Source organism: Rhinichthys klamathensis, unplaced genomic scaffold (assembly GCF_029890125.1).
Source record: "Rhinichthys klamathensis goyatoka isolate OS25496 unplaced genomic scaffold, OSU_Roscu_1.1 h1tg000252l_1, whole genome shotgun sequence".
Lineage (NCBI taxonomy): Eukaryota > Metazoa > Chordata > Actinopteri > Cypriniformes > Leuciscidae > Rhinichthys > Rhinichthys klamathensis.
In genome coordinates, this window is record NW_026606774.1 from 420,516 (window position 1) to 445,000 (window position 24,485).

At 41.5% G+C, this 24,485-nt stretch overlaps 1 protein-coding gene across 2 annotated transcripts in view; it reads right to left on the reverse strand.

Moving 5' to 3' along the window:
- Positions 1-2,030: 2,030 nt before the first annotated feature.
- mcc (MCC regulator of WNT signaling pathway) overlaps positions 2,031-24,485 on the reverse strand; it is a 90,498-nt gene continuing 68,043 nt past the window's right edge. For both annotated transcript variants that reach the window (XM_056266682.1, XM_056266681.1), the window contains 5 exons: positions 17,687-17,918; positions 13,858-14,061; positions 6,085-6,176; positions 5,196-5,318; positions 2,031-2,221 (listed from right to left, as the gene is read on the reverse strand). In XM_056266682.1, coding sequence (XP_056122657.1) covers positions 2,041-2,221; positions 5,196-5,318; positions 6,085-6,176; positions 13,858-14,061; positions 17,687-17,918 — 832 coding nt within the window. In that variant the 3' untranslated portion in view covers positions 2,031-2,040. The remainder of the gene's footprint in view (positions 2,222-5,195; positions 5,319-6,084; positions 6,177-13,857; positions 14,062-17,686; positions 17,919-24,485) is intronic.

A 24,485-nucleotide genomic window follows, 5' to 3' on the forward strand; every position in this document is an offset into this window, starting at 1 on the left:
GGTTGCAATATCGTATAAAAGTTGAGTTTGAGGTCGTGTTGATATTCAGCAGGAGGGAAAATAGAAACTCAAGGCAATGCGGTGAAAGTGCTTCTGTAGAGTTGATGACAGTCAGACCTGTGTGTGTGTGTGTGTGTGTGTGTGTGTGTTTGCAGAAACTCAAATGTGTTGATTCTGGGATTTTAAAAACTACATGCAAACCAAGACATGAACATTTCATACAAAAATGACATTTTTCCAGCCCAAAAAAAAAAAAAAAAATTAAGATGTTCATAATTACTTTTTTTATGCATTGCACTTTGTAAAAAAATTATGCACTTTAAAAAAAAAAAAAAAAAATTGTGGAATTTGCATTAATATGCCTAAAAAAATGTATTTTCAAATGAACTGTTCTCTGAAGACAGACGCTATGAGTTTGGAACAGCAGGAATGTGAACCGAGACGATCTGACGACTGATGATCAATGATTGACAGATATTAATGTGACACTGAAATGTGACAAATGTTCAAACTTTACATCGTTGCAACTAAATGAGTTAACATGGACGAACAATAACTGCATTTATCAATCTTAGTTCATTTCAACATTTACTAATACAGTGGATTTTCAATACAGAAGATTGTCATGGTCTTCACGGGGCGGACAAAATTAATGTGAAATAAATGCATGTTTTAATTCTATAATGTTTTTATTTGGGATTTTTAGGGGATTTTATGGTAGTAAATGATATATATGCAGTCATTATAATCCATTTATTCACTTTTTGAGCATAGAGCTGAAAATGAAATTTCCATCTTGAACGCTTTGACTCTGACTGAAGTTTGGTCTCTTTAAAGACGACACATGCCAGATTATTGCTGATGCGTTATGAACATGCATAAATACTATTTTAACAATAGTATTAAACAAATATAATATAAACAAAACGTAGCATTTTTCAGTCAAAAATGACCAAGAGCTCCAGAGGGATAAAATCTGTAAACATGAAACGTTGTATTTTTATTAACTAACATTAATAAAGATGAATAAATGCAGTATATTGTTCATGTTAATTAATGCATTCGTTACATGAGACCTTACTGTAAAGAGCTACTGATTAAATAACATACAGATCCTAAACCGGCTGAGAAAGCATCAACGAGTTTCAATAAATGAAGTTTACAGGAGAAACTGGAAAAATTAGAATATGGTGCAAAAGTTCATTTATTTCAGTAATTCAACTTAAAAGGTGAAACTAATATATTATATAGACTCATTACATGCAAAGTGAGATATTTCTCATAATTGTGATGATTATGGTTTACAGATATGAAAACCTTTTCACAATATTCTAATTTTGACTTTGGGGTTTTCATAATCTGTAAACCATAATCATCACAATTATGAGAAATATCTCACTTTGCATGTAATGAGTCTATATAATATATTAGTTTCACCTTTTAAGTTCAATTACTGAAATAAATTTCTCCAGTATATTTCACAGATCTGAAGTTTGTAAATCTGTTCAGCCTCAATTTAGTCATTTATATTTCATAGTTTATAAACGTTCTGTAAGTGATGAGTTTTCATCTGTGGCTCATTCTCAATTATTGCTAAAAAAGAAAAGAAAAGAAAAAATTCTCTGCATTCTGGCTGTATAATTTTCAAATGTCTTTAAACAAAACCAGGTATTCAATCTGTTAAAATGATTATGAATAGAGGATTTATGTTCAGTTCACCTCATCATATAAAAGCATAAAACAAGTGTTTGTCGACCTCATAATTACAAACTGGGAAACGAAATGGTCTACATTAACATAGACGACTCTCACACCGACCCGTCGCTTCATGTCTCGTATGAGTTATGGAATATGTAATAACTTGTTTGTGTCCTGACAGTCACTGCGTGTAAAAGAGCAGCGTGAACATCCTGATAAACGTCTTCTTTTGTGTCCCTCAGAATAAACGGTGGTTTTGTCTGAAGTTCCTCTCGAGTTTTGATTTGTTGGTGAAGAATCCTGTAATATAGCAGGAGACGCCCCGCCGTGTGTGTGTGTGTCTCAGAGCGAGGTCTCGTTGGTGTGTGGTCGAGACGTCTCCTCCTCCAGAAGAGCGATCCGCTGTTTCAGCATTCGCACCTGCGTCTCGTGGCGCTCCACCATCGACATCATCTGAGACTCCAGCTTCTTCAGCTTGTTCTGGTGCTTCTTCTTGGCCTTCTCATACGCCGCCACCAGGTTACTGCGCACACACACACACACACACACACACACACACACACACACACATGCATGAGCTGAGAAACTTGTGGAAGTAAATAAAGGACACATGTTTATGAAACAAAAAGCTTGTTGAATTGCACTACTTGAAGAACAAATATGAACTGCATTAACCCTGCTCACATTTCAATGCATTGTATTTTTATGGGCTGAAATTCAACATGGTCGCATATTTAAGATGTGAATATTTCAGTTCAAAACATTTCACAGTCGAGAACCGGTTCATGATCTCCATCTGAAACCTGAATACAGTGGATGAAAACAATGGATGGAAAACTTAAACATAAGAATAAATAAAAATGAGAAAAATTACAATAAATAAAAGCTGATTAGAACTACAGTATTAAAAAATTAATAAAAACGACAGAAGTCCAATACATGCAAAATAAAAAAAAATAAAAAAACTTAAGAGTAAACAACTGAAAGAAGCTGAAGTACTAGAACCACTAAAACTAAAATAAAATGAGACAAATAGAAATATTTTAAAACTAATAAAAATGACAAGCACAGAACAAAAAACTAAAAAAATATTACACAAAATCTTAAACGTAAAAAGTTGATGAAAATTAGAAATTAAGTTGAAGCACTAAAATCACTAAAACTAAAATAAAAACAAGAGATATATAAAAATGTAAAAAACTAATAAAAATGATGAAAAACAAACAAACATTTTTAAAAAATGAGAAACATTGCTTTGGCAACAAAATGAAGTACGAAAATTACAATGAATAAAAATGACAAAAGTCCATAAGATGAAAAAACGTAAAACATAAATAAATGTAAACGAAAATTCGAAAAATTGCTGTCAACAAACTGAAGCTGAAGTACTAAAATGACTAAAACTGAAATAAAATTAGAGACAAATAGACATATTTAAAAACTAATAAAAATGACAAGCACAGAACAAAAAACTAAAAAAATATTACACAAAATCTTAAACGTAAAAAAGTTGATGAAAATTAGAAATTAAGTTGAAACACTCAAATCATTAAAACTAAAATAAAAACAAGAGATAAATAAAAATGTAAAAAAAACAATAAAAATGATGAAAAACAAACAAACATTTTTAAAAAATGAGAAACATTGCTTTGGCAACAAACTGAAGTACGAAAATTACAATAAATAAAAGCCAATTAGAACTATTAAAAAGTGAATAAAAATGACAAAAGTCCATAAGATGAAAAAACGTAAAACATAAATAAATGTAAACGAAAATTCGAAAAATTGCTGTCAACAAACTGAAACAAGCTGAAGTACTAAAATTACTAAAACTTAAATAAAATTAGAAATAAATAGAAATATTTTAAAACTAATCAAAATGACAAAAGCACAGAACAAAAAACAAATATTAAACAAAAAAGTTGATGAAAATTTGAAATTACGTTGAAGCACTAAAATTAAAAAATTAAAAAAATAAAATCAGAGATAAATAAAAATGTAAAAAAGTCTATAAAATTAAAAAATGCAAAACAAATGAAATTTTTAAAAATTGCTGTCAACAAACTGAAGTACTAAAATGACTAAAACTGAAATAAAATTAGAGACAAATAGAAATATTTAAAAACTAATAAAAATGACGAAAATTAGAAATGAAGTTGAAGCACTCAAATCACTAAAACTAAAATAAAAAAAGAGATAAGTAAAAATGTAAAAAAACCTAATAAAAATTATGAAAAACAAACATTTTTAAAAATGAAAAATATTGCTTTGGCAACAAATTGAAGTATGAAAATTACAATGAATAAAAGCTAATTAGAACTATTAAAAAATTTATAAAAATGACTAAAGTAAAAAAAAAGAAAAAACAGCAATTTTTCACATTTTCTTTAAAAAAAATTGTCGTCAACTAACTGAAAAAAGAACAAAAATGACTAAAGTTTAATTAAAATTAGAGATAAATAGATATTTTAAAACTAATAAAAATGACAAAAGCACAGAACATAAAATAAATATTAGACAAAATCTTACAATTTGATAAAAATTTGAAATTAAGTTAAAGTACTAAATTTAAAAAAACTAAAATAAAATCAGAGATATATAAAAAGTCTATAAAACTAAAAAATGTAAAACATAAAAGTAAAAGAATATTTAAAAATTGCTGTCAACTAACTGAAGTACTAAAATTACCAAAACTGAAAAAAAAATTTGCGATAAATATAAATATTTAAAAACTAATAAAAATGACGAAAGCACAGAAGAAGAAAAAAAATATTAGACAAAATCTTAAACACAAAAAGTTGATGAACATTAGAAATGAAATGAAGTTAGAAATTAAGTATTAAAATCACTTAAACTAAAAATCACAATAAATTAAAAGCTAAATAGAACTATTAAAAAAGAAAACAGATAAATAAAAATTAGATGAAAATGAAATGGGAGGGTTAACCCTAAATGAAAACATAAAATTTTTAAATGAAGTTGAAATTTTTATGTACTAGAATCACTAAAACTAAAAATTAAATCAAAATAAATTAAAGCTAAATAGAACAATTAAAAAAGAATAAAAACAACAAAAAGCACATATTAGAAAAGAAAAACTGAAATGATCAAAGCTAAATAGAAATATAAAAAAAGTTTAAAAATGACAAAAGCACCTAAGAAAATAAAACAAAAATTGAACGTAAAAAAATTACAGTGAAGTACTAAAATGACTAAAAATAAATAAATTGAAGCTAAATAATAAAAAAAAATTTAATAAAAATGACAAAAGCACATAGCTACAACTTACAAAAATATAAAAATCAAAGCTAATTTATAATCTTAACACACATTATAATGGTAGAAAGACAACAGTAGAACAACACACACACTGATTCAGGACCAACGCCTGCAGTGAGTGTGTTCAGGCAGGCTTCTGGAGCCACACAACTGAATCCTGTCATAACTAATGATTATTAAAATCAAATGAGTGTGTGTGTGTGTGTGTGTGTGTGTACCTGTTTGCTCGTTTAAGGTCGTTGACTAACTCCGCTGACTGCTGATGACGGACTTCACTGCTCTTAGTGAGTCTTTCCAACGCAGAGACCAACTCCTGAACACGAGCCTTCAGCTTCTTCTCTCTGCAACACACACACACACACGGACACACACACACGCACACACACACACACGACACCATAATTACATTTTAAACCATTAAAAATGGTCTTTGTTAATTGAAATAAAATATAAATATTACATGTAAAACTTGCAGTGGCAACTTGAAAATAAATAAAAGACTTTACTGATTTTTATCAAGTAAACATAAAAACTGTAATATTGTCAGTAATATTTCAACATGAGCACTTACTGTACTGAACGTTTACTGGATTATCCACACATCTGTTTTTTTTTTTTTATATCACGAGTATGAAATATGATATCAGGCTTTTGAGGAAGGTTTATTTGTTCATCTTTCAATCATTATTAAATTGCATTGCATTATATGTTTTAAAACTACAGAGCTTTAATCATAAAACTGAGCATTATAATATCATCTTACTAAGACATTATTGGCAGATATTGATATTTATATGCATGTTATGTCAGCATCTGCTGTACTGTTATAAAGATCTCATTAATTTACATTTCAAGCATCAGAATTTAATCTTACTTTTGTCATATTAATATCAGCATCTGCAGAAAAATTGCATATTTTTGCTCAGTTTGAGTATCTGAAATTGAGCTTTTTTTCCTCCATATTGTCATTATTTCATACTATATATATGCCATAAAAGTCTGATGGATCAAATATGATACTCAAAAAAAAAAAGGGTGCAAAGTTTTTTCTTTTTTAAATTATTTTAATATGCATCTATAATTGGATGTGTTAATGAGTGTGCCGACCTCCTGAGGGCGCCGGTGAGCTCCGCCGCGAGATCACTGTCACTCAAACTCCTCAGATCACACAGACTGATCGCTGGAGAATCTCCTGAGTCCTGCACACACACACACACACACACGTTATTTGCATTTTTAACAATTAGTGGACAAACAAGAACATGTAACATTATCACATTAATGTAAAGGTGTCTTTAAAATATTAACTGTTATGGTGTCATAGAACGTATTACATGGGTTATGAGTAATGTTCATGTATGATGAATGATGGATGTCATGTATATGGTTCGTATGTATTCCTGGTTAATATACTAAGTATCTACTATGTATTTTGGTAATAATGGGGGATATCCCTTTAAGGTTGCGGATGGCCTTGATTACGGGACAAGGCGCACCTAAGCTTTTTTAATGGTGGTGATGTGTTTTGAAGAGAGAGGCGCGCCAGTTTTTGTTAACTGCAGCGTCACAGAGTTAAAGCTGTTTTTCCTTAGGGTTTGAGAATTTTTTCAACCGATACGTCAAGAGATGGCTTTAATGGGACAAAAAATATGTTAACCACCTGGACTGTTTACTTGGGGATGCGTTTCCAGCAGAAGGACATGCTTGAACCCCAAGTTTGAGAAACTGTGTGAGTAAACATTGCCCGAAGATCGACAGAGCTGGTGAGATCTGACTCATTCTTTTTATTGGAGTGGAACACCAGAGACTCAACGCTCTATTTTTTCCTTGTTGTGGATTACGTTTTTTGTCACGCAGCCAACAGGATTATGTCTCGCGAACTGACTGTATCTTGGTTGGAAAGACTGTAGCGCGATCTTGGGCCAGCCTGAAAATCTTTTCGGGTTAAGTTTATGGACTGGGACAGTGGGGAAAGTGTGGGGTTACACGCACGGGTTTTTTTTATATACGGCGCTCAGCGCGTCAAGCAAATGAACGGGTTGATATGGGTTTTTCCTTTGAATGATTTTCAGCGCCGTCTGAAGATTTGTTTTGGTACGGTGTGGGTCATTAATTTCCATGCATTTGTGCTTGAGCATGGTTATTTGATAAAGGAAAACATCAAGAATGTGTTATGATTGAAGTATATGATTTTTCTGATTATTGATTTCATTCTAAAAAGATCCCCTTGTGCGTTTATAGTGACACACCTGTTGACAACAAAGAAAATTGAAAAGCAGAGTGTTACAGATGGTGGCCCGTATGGGGAATGAAATGTAATTTTGGTGATTTTGTTTTTTTGTTACCATAGTGATGTGAAATCTGTGTGACTGTTTATAAAAATTAAGAAAAAGAAAAAAAATGACAGACATGATAGAAACTAGGGTGGCACCCCTGGTGGACCTTGCTGAATTCCCGGAGGAAATATCTGAGCATGGCACCCGGGCTTCTACACCTACATCAGGGCTTGGGCCTAGTGAACAGTACCATGAAGCAAGGGGAGATGCATGGGTAACTAGGAGAAATCCTGTGGGGGAGATAACATCGCTGATTAGTTCACTTTACCTATCAGACCAAGAAGAGAATGAACAAGGCTTTGGAACTGAGGGAGATACATCTTATCTCACACTTCCTGCTCTCACTACCATCACTACTGATTTAGGGTCAGTTATGGACAGATTAAATATACTTGAGACTGACTTTAGAGATTCTGTTGATAGTGCATTGAACAGAGAAGTGGGTATACGAAGTTATGTTGATACAAGTGTTGAGGCGCTTGAGCAACGCATGATGTCAACACTGAGACAGTTTGAAGGAAAATTAGTGGAGTGCTTAAAGAGACGTGATGAAAAGTAGAACATGATCGGCTGAAGCGGGCCAGCCTGGTTACTCTCCCTAGGCCTCTTCCACGTACAGGTGCTACTATTCATCCACCGCATAGCCGCTCTACTCCTGCTCAAGATTCCTCCGGTGCTTTTCCACAAACAGGAGCCCCTTTGAGTATGGGAGTACAGGTTATGAGCCCGTCTATCAGTAGAATCACTCCTCCCGTGATCAACAACGTGACCACGCTTGACCTGGCGGCTAGTTCTGACAGGACTGTACAGTCCTCGAATCTTCATGCTCAAGGGCTCATTCCATGCCAGCCAGTTAATAGTGTGGTAGGTGCTCAGCTTCAGTCAACATTCACTGGAGCATTTTCCCAGCCACCTATACAGCCTTTTATATCAAACGCCAGCCTTTCATCTCCATTAGATGCTTCATGTAGTCAGGCCATCAGACCTCCTGTGGTTTACTCCAGGCCGGCTATTCAGATGGAGTTTCCTTCATTTAGTGGATCCAGGGAAGTGGCCGATGTTCTTAACTTTGTTGATCGCTGCGAAACGTTTTTTGCAGTACGGCCCTTGTCTGATGCAGAGCTGATGGGCGCCCTGTCTAACACTCTTAAAGGGCCAGTACATAGCTGGTGGATGGTGGCGAAAAACAAGGTGCATAACTGGTCAGAGTTTAAAAATGCCTTTAATGATGCCTTTCTCCCGCCGGATTATCTCACAGAGGTAGAAGAAAAACTCCGGGACATGGTACAGTTGCCAGATCAGTGTCTGAGGGATTTTGCATACGATTATCGTGCTCTGTGTTTGCGGTGGAAGCCGGATATAACAGAGACCGAGTTGGTGCGCAAGATCCTTAATAACTGCAATCCTCGAATAGCTGGGTGCCTCCGGGGCACTGTCACAAATGTGGACCAGCTGGTTCAGACTGGCACCTTGGTGGAGAAAGACTGCACCTCGTCTAGAGAATACTGGGGAAAGGTGGACCAGCAGAAGGCCAAAGAGAAGGGTTTAAAGAAAATGCAGGACAAGGGGCCGTCTAAGGAGGCTAAGAAACATGCTGATGTGGTGACAGTAGTACAGCTGGGACGGAAGTCTCCAATGGAGCTCCTCTATGTCCCAGTAGGGGTGAGGGGAAAGCAGTGCCATGCTGTGTTTGACACTGGATGCACGTACTCACTTATGCAGGAGAGTCTCTGGCTAGAACTGGTTCGTGAAGGGGAGCAATTGACGCCGACTGATAACCAAAGTTTTGCCTTGGCCGATGGGAAGACCTATGGTGCGGTGGGGAAAACACAGATGGTGTACTTATGGCATGAGATGATATGGTCGATGGAGATGTTCGTTATGGCTGACAACCACCTGGCTTTCCCTATCATCCTTGGTTTGGACTTCCTCAGGAAAACTTCTACCATCCTTAATATGGGAGACCAGACCTATGGGGTGAAAGGCCCCAGGGGTTATACTTTCCATTCTTTTCTGTCTCACCCGCTGGAGTGGAGATTGAAGCAGGACGCTGAAGGTTGTTCTAATGCTAGCCTATATGTAGCTGTTCCTTACCGGGGGTCTTTGGATCCATTGCCATCATCAGGAATGGTGTCTCCTGTCTTTCTAGACCACCCTTCAGAGGTCAGGGAACTATTCCAGGCCTGGCCAAGAGTATGCTCTGGAACCTTGGGTAAGACAAGGGTTGAAGAACATCGGATCTTCACCACTGACGAGGTGCCTGTCCGCTGCAGGGCATATAGGGTTTCACCCTTTAAGCGGCAGATCATCGCTGACCATGTGGAACAGATGCTCAAGGATGGCATTATTGAGCCGTCACAGTCTCCCTGGGGTGCTCCGGTGGTCTTAGTTAAGAAGCCAGATGAGTCCATTCGATTTTGTGTCGATTTTAGGCGGCTTAATGCAAAAACCCATCCAGACGCCTACCCCATGCCTATCATCCATGAATTACTGGAGTCTATGCATGGTGCTGCATTCTTCAGCACTCTCGACCTGAAGTCGGGATATTGGCAGGTCGCCATGTCCGAAGATAGTAAGGCCAAGACGGCCGTGATAACGCCCATGGGTCTCTATCAGTTCCGGTGTATGCCTTTTGGGCTCAGAAATGCTGGAGCCACATTCCAGCGATTGATGGAGAAAGTCCTAGGGGAGCTTAGAGGGAAATTCTGCTGTGTGTACATAGATGATGTTATAGTCTTTTCACCCACACATGAACAGCATCTTCGGGATCTGCACGCTGTCCTAGGGAAGCTCAATAAGGCTGGACTGACACTTAATCTCAAGAAGTGTGCCTTGTTTCGGCAGGAGCTGAGGTTCTTGGGCCACGTAGTCTCGGACAAGGGCGTGCAGGTGGATCCAGAAAAGACACGTGCAGTAATGGCGTATCCCAAGCCCACTAACATCAAGACCCTCCAGCGGTTCTTAGGCCTTGTTGGGTGGTACCATAAATTTATCGATCATTTTGCAGACCTGGCAGCCCCGTTGAATCGTCTGAAGAGGAAAACCGTGGAATGGGTCTGGTCAGAAGAATGTCAGCAGAGTTTTGACCAGTTGAAGAGGGCGCTGGTGGATGCACCTATCCTCATGCAACCTGATATGTCTATCCCATTTGAAATCCACACAGACGCCAGTGATGTGGGATTGGGGGCTGTGCTGGTGCAGAAAACAGTGGAAGGGGAGAAGGTGATCGCCTATGCATCCAGGGGAGTGCGGGGGGCAGAGTGCAATTACTCCACTTCTGAAAAGGAGTGTCTTGCAGTTGTTTGGGCAGTTGAGAAGTGGAGGCACTATCTTGAGGGGATTGAGTTCACCATATATACTGATCATGCTGCCTTGACCTGGGCCTTCAACTGTCCAAAAACCTCCTCTCGCCTGACCCGCTGGATCCTGCGGCTCCAACAGTTTCGGTTTAGAGTCCAATACAGGAAAGGACTCCATAACATCGTGCCTGATGCTTTGTCCCGAGCGGTTATACCTCCTTCATCTGCCGCCGTCTATGCTGCAGTGAAGGCTTATGTTTCTTCTGATCTGCCTTCCTCCCTGTTTGAAATAAGGGAAGCCCAAGAAGAAGATTCAGAGGTCACTAACCTAGCCAAAGGGGCGGACGATCTTAGTAAGTGTGACCGGATAGGTTTCACCAAACTACACGGCCTCCTGTATCGACGGTCTCCTGTTAAGGACACGGGGGACAAGTATCAACTGGTCGTTCCGAAATCTCTTGTGCCTGTTTTTTTGGCCTATTTTCACGATCATCCTCTGAGCGGACATCTGGGCAGGTTGAAAACACTTCTGAGGATCCTTGAGGTAGCTTGGTGGCCTTCTATTCGTAAGGAAGTTTGGGGCTACGTCAAGGTGTGTGCCATTTGCCAGGTCTATAAGGCTGAAAATCAAAAGCCAGTTGGCCTCATGCAGCCTACTCCTGTGGAAGAACCCTGGGAAAAGCTGGGGATAGACCTTATGGGGCCTTTTCCCCGCAGTAAAAATGGTAACACCTTCCTTCTCGTCCTTGTGGATTATTTCACGAAGTGGGTGGAGATGTTTCCTTTAAAAGATGGCAAGGCACATCGAATTGTGACAGTTCTGAAAGATGAAATCTTCACTCGCTTTGGGGTGCCACGGGAGTTGGTGTCGGACCGGGGGGCACAGTTTACCGGACATGAAATGAGTAACCTCTGTAAGACCTGGGGAGTGAAGCAGAAATTCACCACTAGTTATCACCCCCAAGCCAACCTCACTGAACGGTCCAATCGGACCATTAAGACAATGATCGCGTCTTACGTGGGGAACCAACATAAGAACTGGGACCAGTGGATCAGGGAGTTCCGTTTCGCCATCAATGCTGCATATCATGAGACCACGGGTCGAACCCCTGCAGAACTGGCGCTCGGAAGGTCCCTGAAAGGCCCCCTGGAGAGACTCATTAGTTCCCCTCCTACTCCTCAAGAGTCACCTTACACCCTGCTGGAAAGACAGAAACAACTGAATGATCAAGTCAAGAAGAGAGTTGAGGGATGTCAGTCCAGACAAGCCAGGTATTACAATACCCACCGGAGAGATGCACCACTTATGGTGGGAGACCTGGTCTGGGTCCGTACTCACCCGCTCTCTAGAGCATCGGAAAACTTCTCATCGAAGCTTGCGCCCAAGTGGTCGGGACCAGCCACTGTGATGAGAAAGTTAGGCCCCATTAACTACCATGTACAGTGGAATGATCAAAATAAAAAGATGGACACGGTTAATGTGGTCAATCTGAAGCCCTACTTTGGAGTTCAGCCTCCGGTACCTCCAGCTGGGGGGGGGGGATCTGTAACATTATCACATTAATGTAAAGGTGTCTTTAAAATATTAACTGTTATGGTGTCATAGAACGTATTACATGGGTTATGAGTAATGTTCATGTATGATGAATGATGGATGTCATGTATATGGTTCGTATGTATTCCTGGTTAATATACTAAGTATCTACTATGTATTTTGGTAATAATGGGGGATATCCCTTTAAGGTTGCGGATGGCCTTGATTACGGGACAAGGCGCACCTAAGCTTTTTTAATGGTGGTGATGTGTTTTGAAGAGAGAGGCGCGCCAGTTTTTGTTAACTGCAGCGTCACAGAGTTAAAGCTGTTTTTCCTTAGGGTTTGATAGATAGGCAGACAGACAGACAGACAGACAGACAGACAGACAGACAGACAGATAGATAGATAGATAGATAGATAGATAGATAGATAGATAGATAGATAGATAGATAGATAGATAGATAGATAGATAGATAGATAGATAGATAGATAGATAGATAGATAGATAGATAGATAGATAGATAGACAGACAGACAGACAGACAGACAGACAGACAGACAGACAGACAGACAGACAGACAGACAGACAGATAGATAGATAGATAGATAGATAGACAGACAGACAGACAGACAGACAGACAGACAGACAGACAGACAGACAGACAGACAGACAGACAGACAGACAGACAGACAGACAGACAGACAGACAGACAGACAGACAGATAGATAGACAGACAGATAGACAGACAGACAGATAGATAGATAGATAGATAGGCAGACAGACAGATAGATAGATAGACAGATAGACAGATAGATAGATAGATAGATAGATAGATAGATAGGTAGGCAGACAGATAGATAGATAGACAGACAGATAGACAGATAGATAGATAGATAGACAGACAGACAGACAGATAGATAGATAGACAGATAGATAGATAGATAGATAGATAGACAGACATACAGACAGACAGATAGATAGATAGATAGATAGATAGATAGGCAGACAGACAGATAGATAGATAGACAGATAGATAGATAGATAGATAGGCAGACAGACAGATAGATAGACAGATAGACAGATAGATAGATAGATAGATAGATAGACAGATAGATAGATAGATAGATAGATAGATAGATAGATAGACAGACAGACAGACAGACAGATAGATAGATAGATAGATATACAGATAGATAGATAGATAGATAGATAGATAGATAGATAGACAGACAGACAGACAGACAGACAGACAGACAGACAGACAGACAGACAGACAGACAGACAGACAGACAGACAGATAGACAGATAGATAGATAGATAGATAGATAGACAGACAGATAGATAGATAGATAGATAGATAGATAGATAGATAGACAGATAGACAGATAGATAGATAGATAGATAGATAGATAGATAGATAGATAGATAGATAGATAGACAGACAGACAGACAGATAGATAGATAGATAGATAGACAGATAGACAGATAGATAGATAGATAGATAGATAGATATCTTATGCGCATTTTGGAATATTGCATAAAAAATGCTGGATGGAAACAGCAAGATGCTGTGATTGGATAACTGGACTAACCAATGGACCAATCACATCGCCGCATCTCAAATGTTGGTTTGGTGTTTCTGAAACGCCTGAGTCACAGAATGATTTGGTTGAATTGTTGTGTTACACTGATTGTGTAGTTGTTGTGTACCTTGGCGCTCGTGTGTTCTCCTCCAGCGCTGGAGTTGAGTGATCGGCGTCTCTGTTCCTGATGCTCCTCCACCTCCGACTTCAGGAGCTCGATGTGCACCAGATACGCCTGTTCCTGAGCCTCACGCGTGCTCAACTTCAGCTCCAGAGCCTTCTTCTCCTTCTCCAGCAGATACAGATGAGCCTTCAGCTCCGCCATCTCCTCCTGCACACACACACACACACACACACGTGAGCCTTCAGCTCCGCCATCTCCTCCTGCACACACACACAGAGCTTTTATAGAATTTAAAATAAAAACAATCAAAATAAAACACTACTAAATATTTAATATTATGAAAATATGAATATTATTTTAAATAAAAGTCTAATAAATAAGTAAAAAAAAAACATTTACTAAAAAAAAAAAATATTAATAAAACATGAAAAATACAAAAAGTTATTTTAAAAAAATCATTTTAATTAAAAAAAATTAAATATAAGAAATGTTATGAAAATATGACAAATATGAATTATATTTGAATAGCAATAACATTATATATTTTGTATAACAAAAGTTTAAAAAAAAAAAAATACAAAATTAAAAAATTACAAAAACTATATTTTTTTATGTAATATATATAAAACATTTTTTACTAAAAATGAAATACTAATAATGTGAAAACAAATAATTAAAAAAAAAAAACACTTTCGTTTTCATTTAACCGACATCAAAGAACAGTGAACATGAATGTGTTGATGATAATTTATTAAAATTCATCTGAATAGTTTGTGAATCTCAGACATCAACGCACTGCAACTGTTCCCGCCTCATCCTTCTAGACCAGGGGTGGGGAACGTCCGGCCCCCGGGCCGTAACCGGCCCGCAAAACAGTTTGATGCGGCCCGCGAGTCAAATCCTCCCAAAAAAAAAAAAAAAGAACCTCAGAACCAAAAATCTCAGCCATTACTTTTCCTGTGACAGAAAACACAAAATAGGCAAAACGGCAAGCAGGGCGAGGCCAGTAGCGCGAGTCACCTGCGCACCGGTTTCAGTTTCTCACGGATGAGCTTCGGGGGCGCGCGCGCCGCACCGGTTTCAAGTTTCTCACCGCGCCCCGCACCGGTTTCAAGTTTCTCACTGATCAGCTTCGGGGCGCGTAAAAGGATCGGAACGAAGACAGCGGAGGACCAGGCATGGACTTTACTTTATGTGTGTGTGGTCGTCGTCCACGAGGAGCTACTGCTTTTACTTTCGTTTTGTCATTTGCGTATTAATGTATTAAAGTGGTTTAAACGTTTGCCGGTTCCAGGTTTTTGTTCCTTTATCCACCTCTAAATAGCTATAAATTAAGCTTATGTCGTTTTAGTTTCATATTGTTAATTATTAGTTTCATAGGTTGTTAAACCTAAGACGAACTCTTCATATTGCGCTGCATTACTGTCAGTGTTGTTGACTATTACTGACGGTAAGGTTGCGCTGTTGACGCTCGCGCAGCCTCTCGAGCAGAAATCTACACACATGAGCGCACACACACACTCAGTTAACAACATACTGCCTATAAAAAATCTAAATGTGGAGTTTTTATATTTTTAACATATGTTAAGCAACCTCAATTATTTTTCCTGAACACCATCACGATTGAAAATGTGACATTAATTTCCAACAACAGTTCAAAACAGTTAAAATTAAGTCACTTACATTTTGGATGCAATATTGGCTGTTTTTGTTCTGTTTCACCAGCGAAAATAGTTCCAAACAAAAATCACAGCAGAACCACGGGGCATCTCACAGGAACACTCACTGTTTTCATTACTGAATGATTCAGCGTTTTGAACGAATCGATTGAGTCAAAGATTCAATGACCCATTCATAAACATCTGTCTCAATCTTGAATGAATCAGCCGTTTGGACAAATCGTTTGAATCATGAATGAATCAATGACTCACTCATTAAGACGGTCGCCTGCCGCCACCACCTGGCGGTTTGTGTTATGTTTAAAAGTAGATCATTCTTTCTAATCGTTTCTAATTTGTAAATTTAAATCTATTTCATGACATTATTTTATGCAATTGTAATTTTTCAGTGTAAATGATTTAATTTGATCAGCCCTATAGTGTCTTATTATTCGAAATAATTTAATTTATTGATCAAATTTAGGAATTTAAAATGAAAGATGAAGCATACATTTAATAATATTAGGGGAGGGGATGCCCTTTAAATGTGCAAATATTACAATATGCCGATTTAAATATCAAAGCTAATTGAACACTGATGAGAATATTGTTTCAGAATAAATTAACAAAAAAAAAAAAAAAAAAAATTCGGACGAGAAACTTTTTTGACAAGCGTATGAAAGGCTTAATGTCGAGCCCTGCCTATAGCAATGTCATCAGGATACACATACACCGGTAGGCAGTGGCCCACCTTACCGGGTGACCATGTCGTGGTCCACCAGAATTTATAGTTTACCCACCTCTTTTTTTACCAACCTCTGAATAAAACGTACGAGTCCCAGTCACGCCGAACCTCTCTTCTTCCTTCCAAACACTGAAGCTTATTACAATGGCCCTTAAAGAATGTTAAAAAATTGTAAATGGCCCTTGATAGGAAAAAGGTTCCCCACCCCTGTTCTAGACCAATCTCTGATTCGTCCTTCAGTCTTTCACACTGATCTGACAGAGCCGTTCATATCTGACTCATCTCTGAGCTACAGACAGATGAACCAGATCAACCGGAGAACACAGCAGATTACACCAGTCAAACGTTCTTCTATAAACACATCCTCACATTTATACATTCATCCTGAGATTCAGTCACTTGTCCATAACGTGTGAGAATCAGTGTATCACCAGCAGGGAAGAACTAATTCACCAATCAGCTCTAAACTGGTTTCTGAAACTGATCATGTATTTCACTGAGTTCAATGAGCATAAACATCTGAACACACAATGGACATCATTATTAATAAGCACATACTGTATATCCATGTGAATCCATCACTTTGTAAGTTGATGAACGGCTAATAATTATTTAATTATTATTTAATAAAAAAGTTAAACTTAAAATTTTTAAATAAAAAACAATCAAAATAAAACTAAATATAAATATTTTTTAACAAAAGTAAAATAATTTTAAAATAACCAAAATAAAAAACTCAGAGTATGAAATGTGAAAATATGAATTATATTTTTTATACAAGTAAAATAAAAAAAATTTAGAGTAATAAAAATACAAAACTTACTTAAATATGAAATATTATGAAAACATAAAAATACAAATAAAATTATTTTATAATATATATATTTGAAAAAAAACTAAAATATAAGAAATGTTATGACAATGTCAAATATAAATTATATTTTAATAGCATTAAAATATGCTTACTAAAATTTTTATATAAATCAATTAAAATTAATTTTATGAATATAAATAATTTTAAGAGCAAATATAAAAAAACTAAATAAAACACCTTTTTAAAAACATTTTGTATACATGTTTGATTAAAATAATCAAAATAAAACTATAAAAATGATAAATCTATGAAAAAAAGAGTTGTATTTTCATGTAAAATCAATGATTTTAACATAATAAAAAATAAAACATTATAAATAACATCTCCAGGTCCAGTCTGTGTAAGTGTGTGTGTGTGTGACTGTGTGAGTGGTGATGACTGTGTGAGTGGTGTGTGTGTGAGTGGTGTGTGTGTGTGAGAGTGTGTGTGTGTGTGTGTGTGTACCTTCATGGCCATGAGCTCCTGCATGAGCACGGCGTTCTCCAGGTCCAGTCTGTGTGTTTGTGGTGTGTGTGTGAGTGGTGTGTGTGAGAGTGTGTGTGTGTGTGTGTGTACCTTCATGGCCATGAGCTCCTGCATGAGCACGGCGTTCTCCAGGTCCAGTCTGTGTGAGTCTCCTCTGGGCTTGAGCTCGACGAGCGGGTCGATGTACACACTCTCCAGATCCAGCATGGTGAGTTTCACAGCGGCGCGATCGTTCTTCAGATGCTGCACGTAATCCTTCAGACGCTGCTCGTCTTCCTTAGAGAAATCAGTGTCACAGCTGCTGGCCGTCGAGCTGGTGGTGCTGCACACACACACACACACAATTTTTACATATTCAAAAAACATCACATTTGATTTACAAGCTGTTTTCCTCATTTCCTCAATGTCCCCACAAGGACAAGGATTTCAGATATTGCATACTTTTACAAACTCACTCACTTACACACACTGTAACACCGGAGGCTGTGTGTGTGTGTGTGTGATCCGATGTTTTTCCTCCATCATCTCCTTCTGTTGTCCTGCAGGGAACGGATGGGATTTCAGACTCACTGCAGCTTCTCCAATAATAACCACACATTGATTTTTCCCCTTTATCCTGCATTCGGTTCTTCATCCAGAGCACCTCTGATCCGGATCTGCTGTGTTTTCTGCTAAACACCAGTCCAGTTAAACCAGCTGAAACTGAGTGTTGAGGTTTATGATTACACTGATTTCAGGTTTCGCAGTAATATTGTCTTGTTTCGATGATTCTGAATATCTGTTGTGTTCTGGTTGAGATCCATGAGGAGCAAATGAGACGTGCAGGGCAGAGTTTATAATGACTGACAGAGCTGAAGTGTGTGTGAGAGTGTGTGTGTGAGACGGTGTGTTTTAGTATGAGAGACAGTGTGTGTGTGAGAGTGTGTTTTACAGTGTGTGTGAGATAGAGAGTGTGTGTATGTGTGAGTGTGTGCGAGTATGAGAGTGTGTGTGTTACAGTATGTGTGTGTGTGTTACAGTTTGTGTGTGTGTCAGGAGTGTTTCTGTGCTGATGGATGTAATTGAGATTGTCATTATAATCAGGGGCTTCAGTAATTGAGGGATGGAGAATCATTTGGAGGCGTTTTCACGCTTCATTGTGATTGTGTGAAGCCTGGTTCACACTGACGATAATTAAACAGCTGGAAGATAATCATAAAAATGTACTAACTAATTTTTTAATAGCAATAATAGGAATGATTATTTTTATTATATGATAAACATTTTAAAATAATTTAAAATAAAAATAATTACTTATAATAATATATTACATATTATAATATATTACTTATTATAATAATTGTTAAAAAAAAACACTATAAAACACGAGCACAACGCATGATGTAGTCAGCCGGATCCGGGCCGTATCCAGATCAGATGGAGGACCTGCGCCTAGACACGACCACAACGCATGATGTAGTCAGCCGGATCCGGGCCGTATCCAGATCAGATGAAGGACCTTCGCCTAGACACGACCACAACGCATGATGTAGTCAGCCAGATCCGGGCCGTATCCAGATCAGATGAAGGACCTTCGCCTAGACACGACCACAACGCATGATGTAGTCAGCCAGATCCGGGCCGTATCCAGATCAGATGAAGGACCTTCGCCTAGACACGACCACAACGCATGATGTAGTCAGCCAGATCCGGGCCGTATCCAGATCAGATGAAGGACCTTCGCCTATACACGACCACAACGCATGATGTAGTCAGCCAGATCCGGGCCGTATCCAGATCAGATGAAGGACCTTCGCCTATACACGACCACAACGCATGATGTAGTCAGCCGGATCCGGGCCGTATCCAGATCAGATGGTGGACCTGCGCCTAGACACGACCACAACACATGATGTAGTCAGCCAGATCCGGGCCGTATCCAGATCAGATGAAGGACCTTCGCCTAGACACGACCACAACGCATGATGTAGTCAGCCGGATCCGGGCCGTATCCAGATCAGATGAAGGACCTTCGCCTATACACGACCACAACGCATGATGTAATCAGCCAGATCCGGGCCGTATCCAGATCAGATGAAGGACCTTCGCCTAGACACGACCACAACGCATGATGTAATCAGCCAGATCCGGGCCGTATCCAGATCAGATGAAGGACCTTCGCCTAGACACGACCACAACGCATGATGTAGTCAGCCGGATCCGGGCCGTATCCAGATCAGATGAAGGACCTTCGCCTATACACGACCACAACGCATGATGTAATCAGCCAGATCCGGGCCGTATCCAGATCAGATGAAGGACCTTCGCCTAGACACGACCACAACGCATGATGTAGTCAGCCGGATCCGGGCCGTATCCAGATCAGATGGTGGACCTGCACCTAGACACGACCACAACGCATGATGTAGTCAGCCGGATCCGGGCCGTATCCAGATCAGATGGAGGACCTGCGCCTAGACACGACCACAACGCATGATGTAATCAGCCAGATCCGGGCCGTATCCAGATCAGATGAAGGACCTTCGCCTAGACACGACCACAACGCATGATGTAATCAGCCAGATCCGGGCCGTATCCAGATCAGATGAAGGACCTTCGCCTAGACACGACCACAACACATGATGTAGTCAGCCGGGCCGTATCCAGATCAGATGGAGGACCTGCACCTAGACACGACCACAACGCATGATGTAATCAGCCAGATCCGGGCCGTATCCAGATCAGATGAAGGACCTTCGCCTAGACACGACCACAACGCATGATGTAATCAGCCAGATCCGGGCCGTATCCAGATCAGATGAAGGACCTTCGCCTAGACACGACCACAACGCATGATGTAGTCAGCCGGGCCGTATCCAGATCAGATGGTGGACCTGCGCCTAGACACGAGCACAACGCATGATGTAGTCAGCCGGATCCGGGCCGTATCCAGATCAGATGGAGGACCTTCGCCTAGACACGACCACAACGCATGATGTAGTCAGCCAGATCCGGGCCGTATCCAGATCAGATGAAGGACCTTCGCCTAGACACGACCACAACGCATGATGTAATCAGCCAGATCCGGGCCGTATCCAGATCAGATGAAGGACCTTCGCCTAGACACGACCACAACGCATGATGTAGTCAGCCGGGCCGTATCCAGATCAGATGGTGGACCTGCGCCTAGACACGACCACAACGCATGATGTAGTCAGCCGGATCCGGGCCGTATCCAGATCAGATGGAGGACCTTCGCCTGGACACGACCACAACGCATGATGTAGTCAGCCGGGCCGTATCCAGATCAGATGGTGGACCTGCGCCTAGACACGAGCACAACGCATGATGTAGTCAGCCGGATCCGGGCCGTATCCAGACCAGATGGAGGACCTGCGCCTAGACACGACCACAACGCATGACGTAATCAGCCAGATCCGGGCCGTATCCAGATCAGATGAAGGACCTTCGCCTAGACACGACCACAACGCATGATGTAGTCAGCCGGATCCGGGCCGTATCCAGATCAGATGAAGGACCTTCGCCTAGACACGACCACAACGCATGATGTAATCAGCCAGATCCGGGCCGTATCCAGATCAGATGAAGGACCTTCGCCTAGACACGACCACAACACATGATGTAGTCAGCCGGGCCGTATCCAGATCAGATGGAGGACCTGCGCCTATACACGACCACAACGCATGATGTAATCAGCCAGATCCGGGCCGTATCCAGATCAGATGAAGGACCTTCGCCTAGACACGACCACAACGCATGATGTAGTCAGCCGGATCCGGGCCGTATCCAGATCAGATGGTGGACCTGCACCTAGACACGACCACAACGCATGATGTAGTCAGCCGGATCCGGGCCGTATCCAGATCAGATGGAGGACCTGCGCCTAGACACGACCACAACGCATGATGTAATCAGCCAGATCCGGGCCGTATCCAGATCAGATGAAGGACCTTCGCCTAGACACGACCACAACGCATGATGTAATCAGCCAGATCCGGGCCGTATCCAGATCAGATGAAGGACCTTCGCCTAGACACGACCACAACACATGATGTAGTCAGCCGGGCCGTATCCAGATCAGATGGAGGACCTGCACCTAGACACGACCACAACGCATGATGTAATCAGCCAGATCCGGGCCGTATCCAGATCAGATGAAGGACCTTCGCCTAGACACGACCACAACGCATGATGTAATCAGCCAGATCCGGGCCGTATCCAGATCAGATGAAGGACCTTCGCCTAGACACGACCACAACGCATGATGTAGTCAGCCGGGCCGTATCCAGATCAGATGGTGGACCTGCGCCTAGACACGAGCACAACGCATGATGTAGTCAGCCGGATCCGGGCCGTATCCAGATCAGATGGAGGACCTTCGCCTAGACACGACCACAACGCATGATGTAGTCAGCCAGATCCGGGCCGTATCCAGATCAGATGAAGGACCTTCGCCTAGACACGACCACAACGCATGATGTAATCAGCCAGATCCGGGCCGTATCCAGATCAGATGGAGGACCTGCGCCTAGACACGACCACAACGCATGATGTAATCAGCCAGATCCGGGCCGTATCCAGATCAGATGAAGGACCTTCGCCTAGACACGACCACAACGCCTGATGTAGTCAGCCGGGCCGTATCCAGATCAGATGAAGGACCTTCGCCTAGACACGAGCACAACGCATGATGTAGTCAGCCGGATCCGGGCCGTATCCAGATCAGATGGAGGACCTTCGCCTGGACACGACCACAACGCATGATGTAGTCAGCCGGGCCGTATCCAGATCAGATGGTGGACCTGCGCCTAGACACGAGCACAACGCATGATGTAGTCAGCCGGATCCGGGCCGTATCCAGATCAGATGGTGGACCTGCGCCTAGACACGACCACAACGCATGATGTAATCAGCCAGATCCGGGCCGTATCCAGATCAGATGAAGGACCTTCGCCTAGACACGACCACAACGCATGATGTAGTCAGCCGGGCCGTATCCAGATCAGATGGTGGACCTGCGCCTAGACACGAGCACAACGCATGATGTAGTCAGCCGGATCCGGGCCGTATCCAGATCAGATGGAGGACCTTCGCCTAGACACGACCACAACGCATGATGTAGTCAGCCGGGCCGTATCCAGATCAGATGAAGGACCTGCGCCTAGACACGACCACAACGCATGATGTAGTCAGCCGGATCCGGGCCGTATCCAGACCAGATGGAGGACCTGCGCCTAGACACGACCACAACGCATGACGTAATCAGCCAGATCCGGGCCGTATCCAGATCAGATGAAGGACCTTCGCCTAGACACGACCACAACGCATGATGTAGTCAGCCGGATCCGGGCCGTATCCAGATCAGATGAAGGACCTTCGCCTAGACACGACCACAACGCATGATGTAGTCAGCCGGATCCGGGCCATATCCAGATCAGATGAAGGACCTTCGCCTAGACACGACCACAACGCATGATGTAGTCAGCCGGATCCGGGCCGTATCCAGATCAGATGAAGGACCTTCGCCTAGACACGACCACAACGCATGATGTAGTCAGCCGGATCCGGGCCGTATCCAGATCAGATGAAGGACCTTCGCCTAGACACGACCACAACGCATGATGTAATCAGCCAGATCCGGGCCGTATCCAGATCAGATGAAGGACCTTCGCCTAGACACGAGCACAACGCATGATGTAGTCAGCCGGGCCGTATCCAGATCAGATGGTGGACCTGCGCCTAGACACGAGCACAACGCATGATGTAGTCAGCCGGATCCGGGCCGTATCCAGATCAGATGAAGGACCTGATGGAGATGGAGGAGGACCTGCGCCTAGACACGAGCACAACGCATAATGTAGTCAGCCGGATCCGGGCCGTATCCAGATCAGATGAAGGACCTTCGCCTAGACACGAGCACAACGCATGATGTAGTCAGCCGGATCCGGGCCGTATCCAGATCAGATGAAGGACCTTCGCCTAGACACGAGCACAACACATAATGTAGTCAGCCGGATCCGGGCCGTATCCAGATCAGATGAAGAACCTTCGCCTAGACACGACCACAACGCATGATGTAATCAGCCGGATCCGGGCCGTATCCAGATCAGATGGTGGACCTGCGCCTAGACACGAGCACAACGCATGATGTAGTCAGCCGGATCCGGGCCGTATCCAGATCAGATGAAGGACCTGATGGAGATGGAGGAGGACCTTCGCCTAGACACGAGCACAACGCATGATGTAGTCAGCCGGATCCGGGCCGTATCCAGATCAGATGAAGGACCTTCGCCTAGACACGAGCACAACGCATGATGTAGTCAGCCGGATCCGGGCCGTATCCAGATCAGATGAAGGACCTTCGCCTAGACACGAGCACAACGCATGATGTAGTCAGCCGGATCTGGGCCGTATCCAGATCAGATGAAGAACCTGCGCCTAGACACGACCACAACGCATGATGTAGTCAGCCGGATCCGGGCCGTATCCAGACCAGATGGAGGACCTGCGCCTAGACACGGCCACAACGCATGATGTAGTCAGCCGGATCCGGGCCGTATCCAGATCAGATGGAGGACCTGCACCTAGACACGACCACAACACATGATGTAGTCAGCCGGATCCGGGCCGTATCCAGATCAGATGGAGGACCTGTGCCTAGACACGGCCACAACGCATGATGTAGTCAGCCGGATCCGGGCCATATCCAGATCAGATGAAGGACCTTTCGCCTAGACACGACCACAACACATGATGTAGTCAGCCGGATCCGGGCCGTATCCAGATCAGATGAAGGACCTTTCGCCTAGACACGACCACAACGCATGATGTAGTCAGCCGGATCCGGGCCGTATCCAGATCAGATGAAGGACCTGCACCTAGACACGAC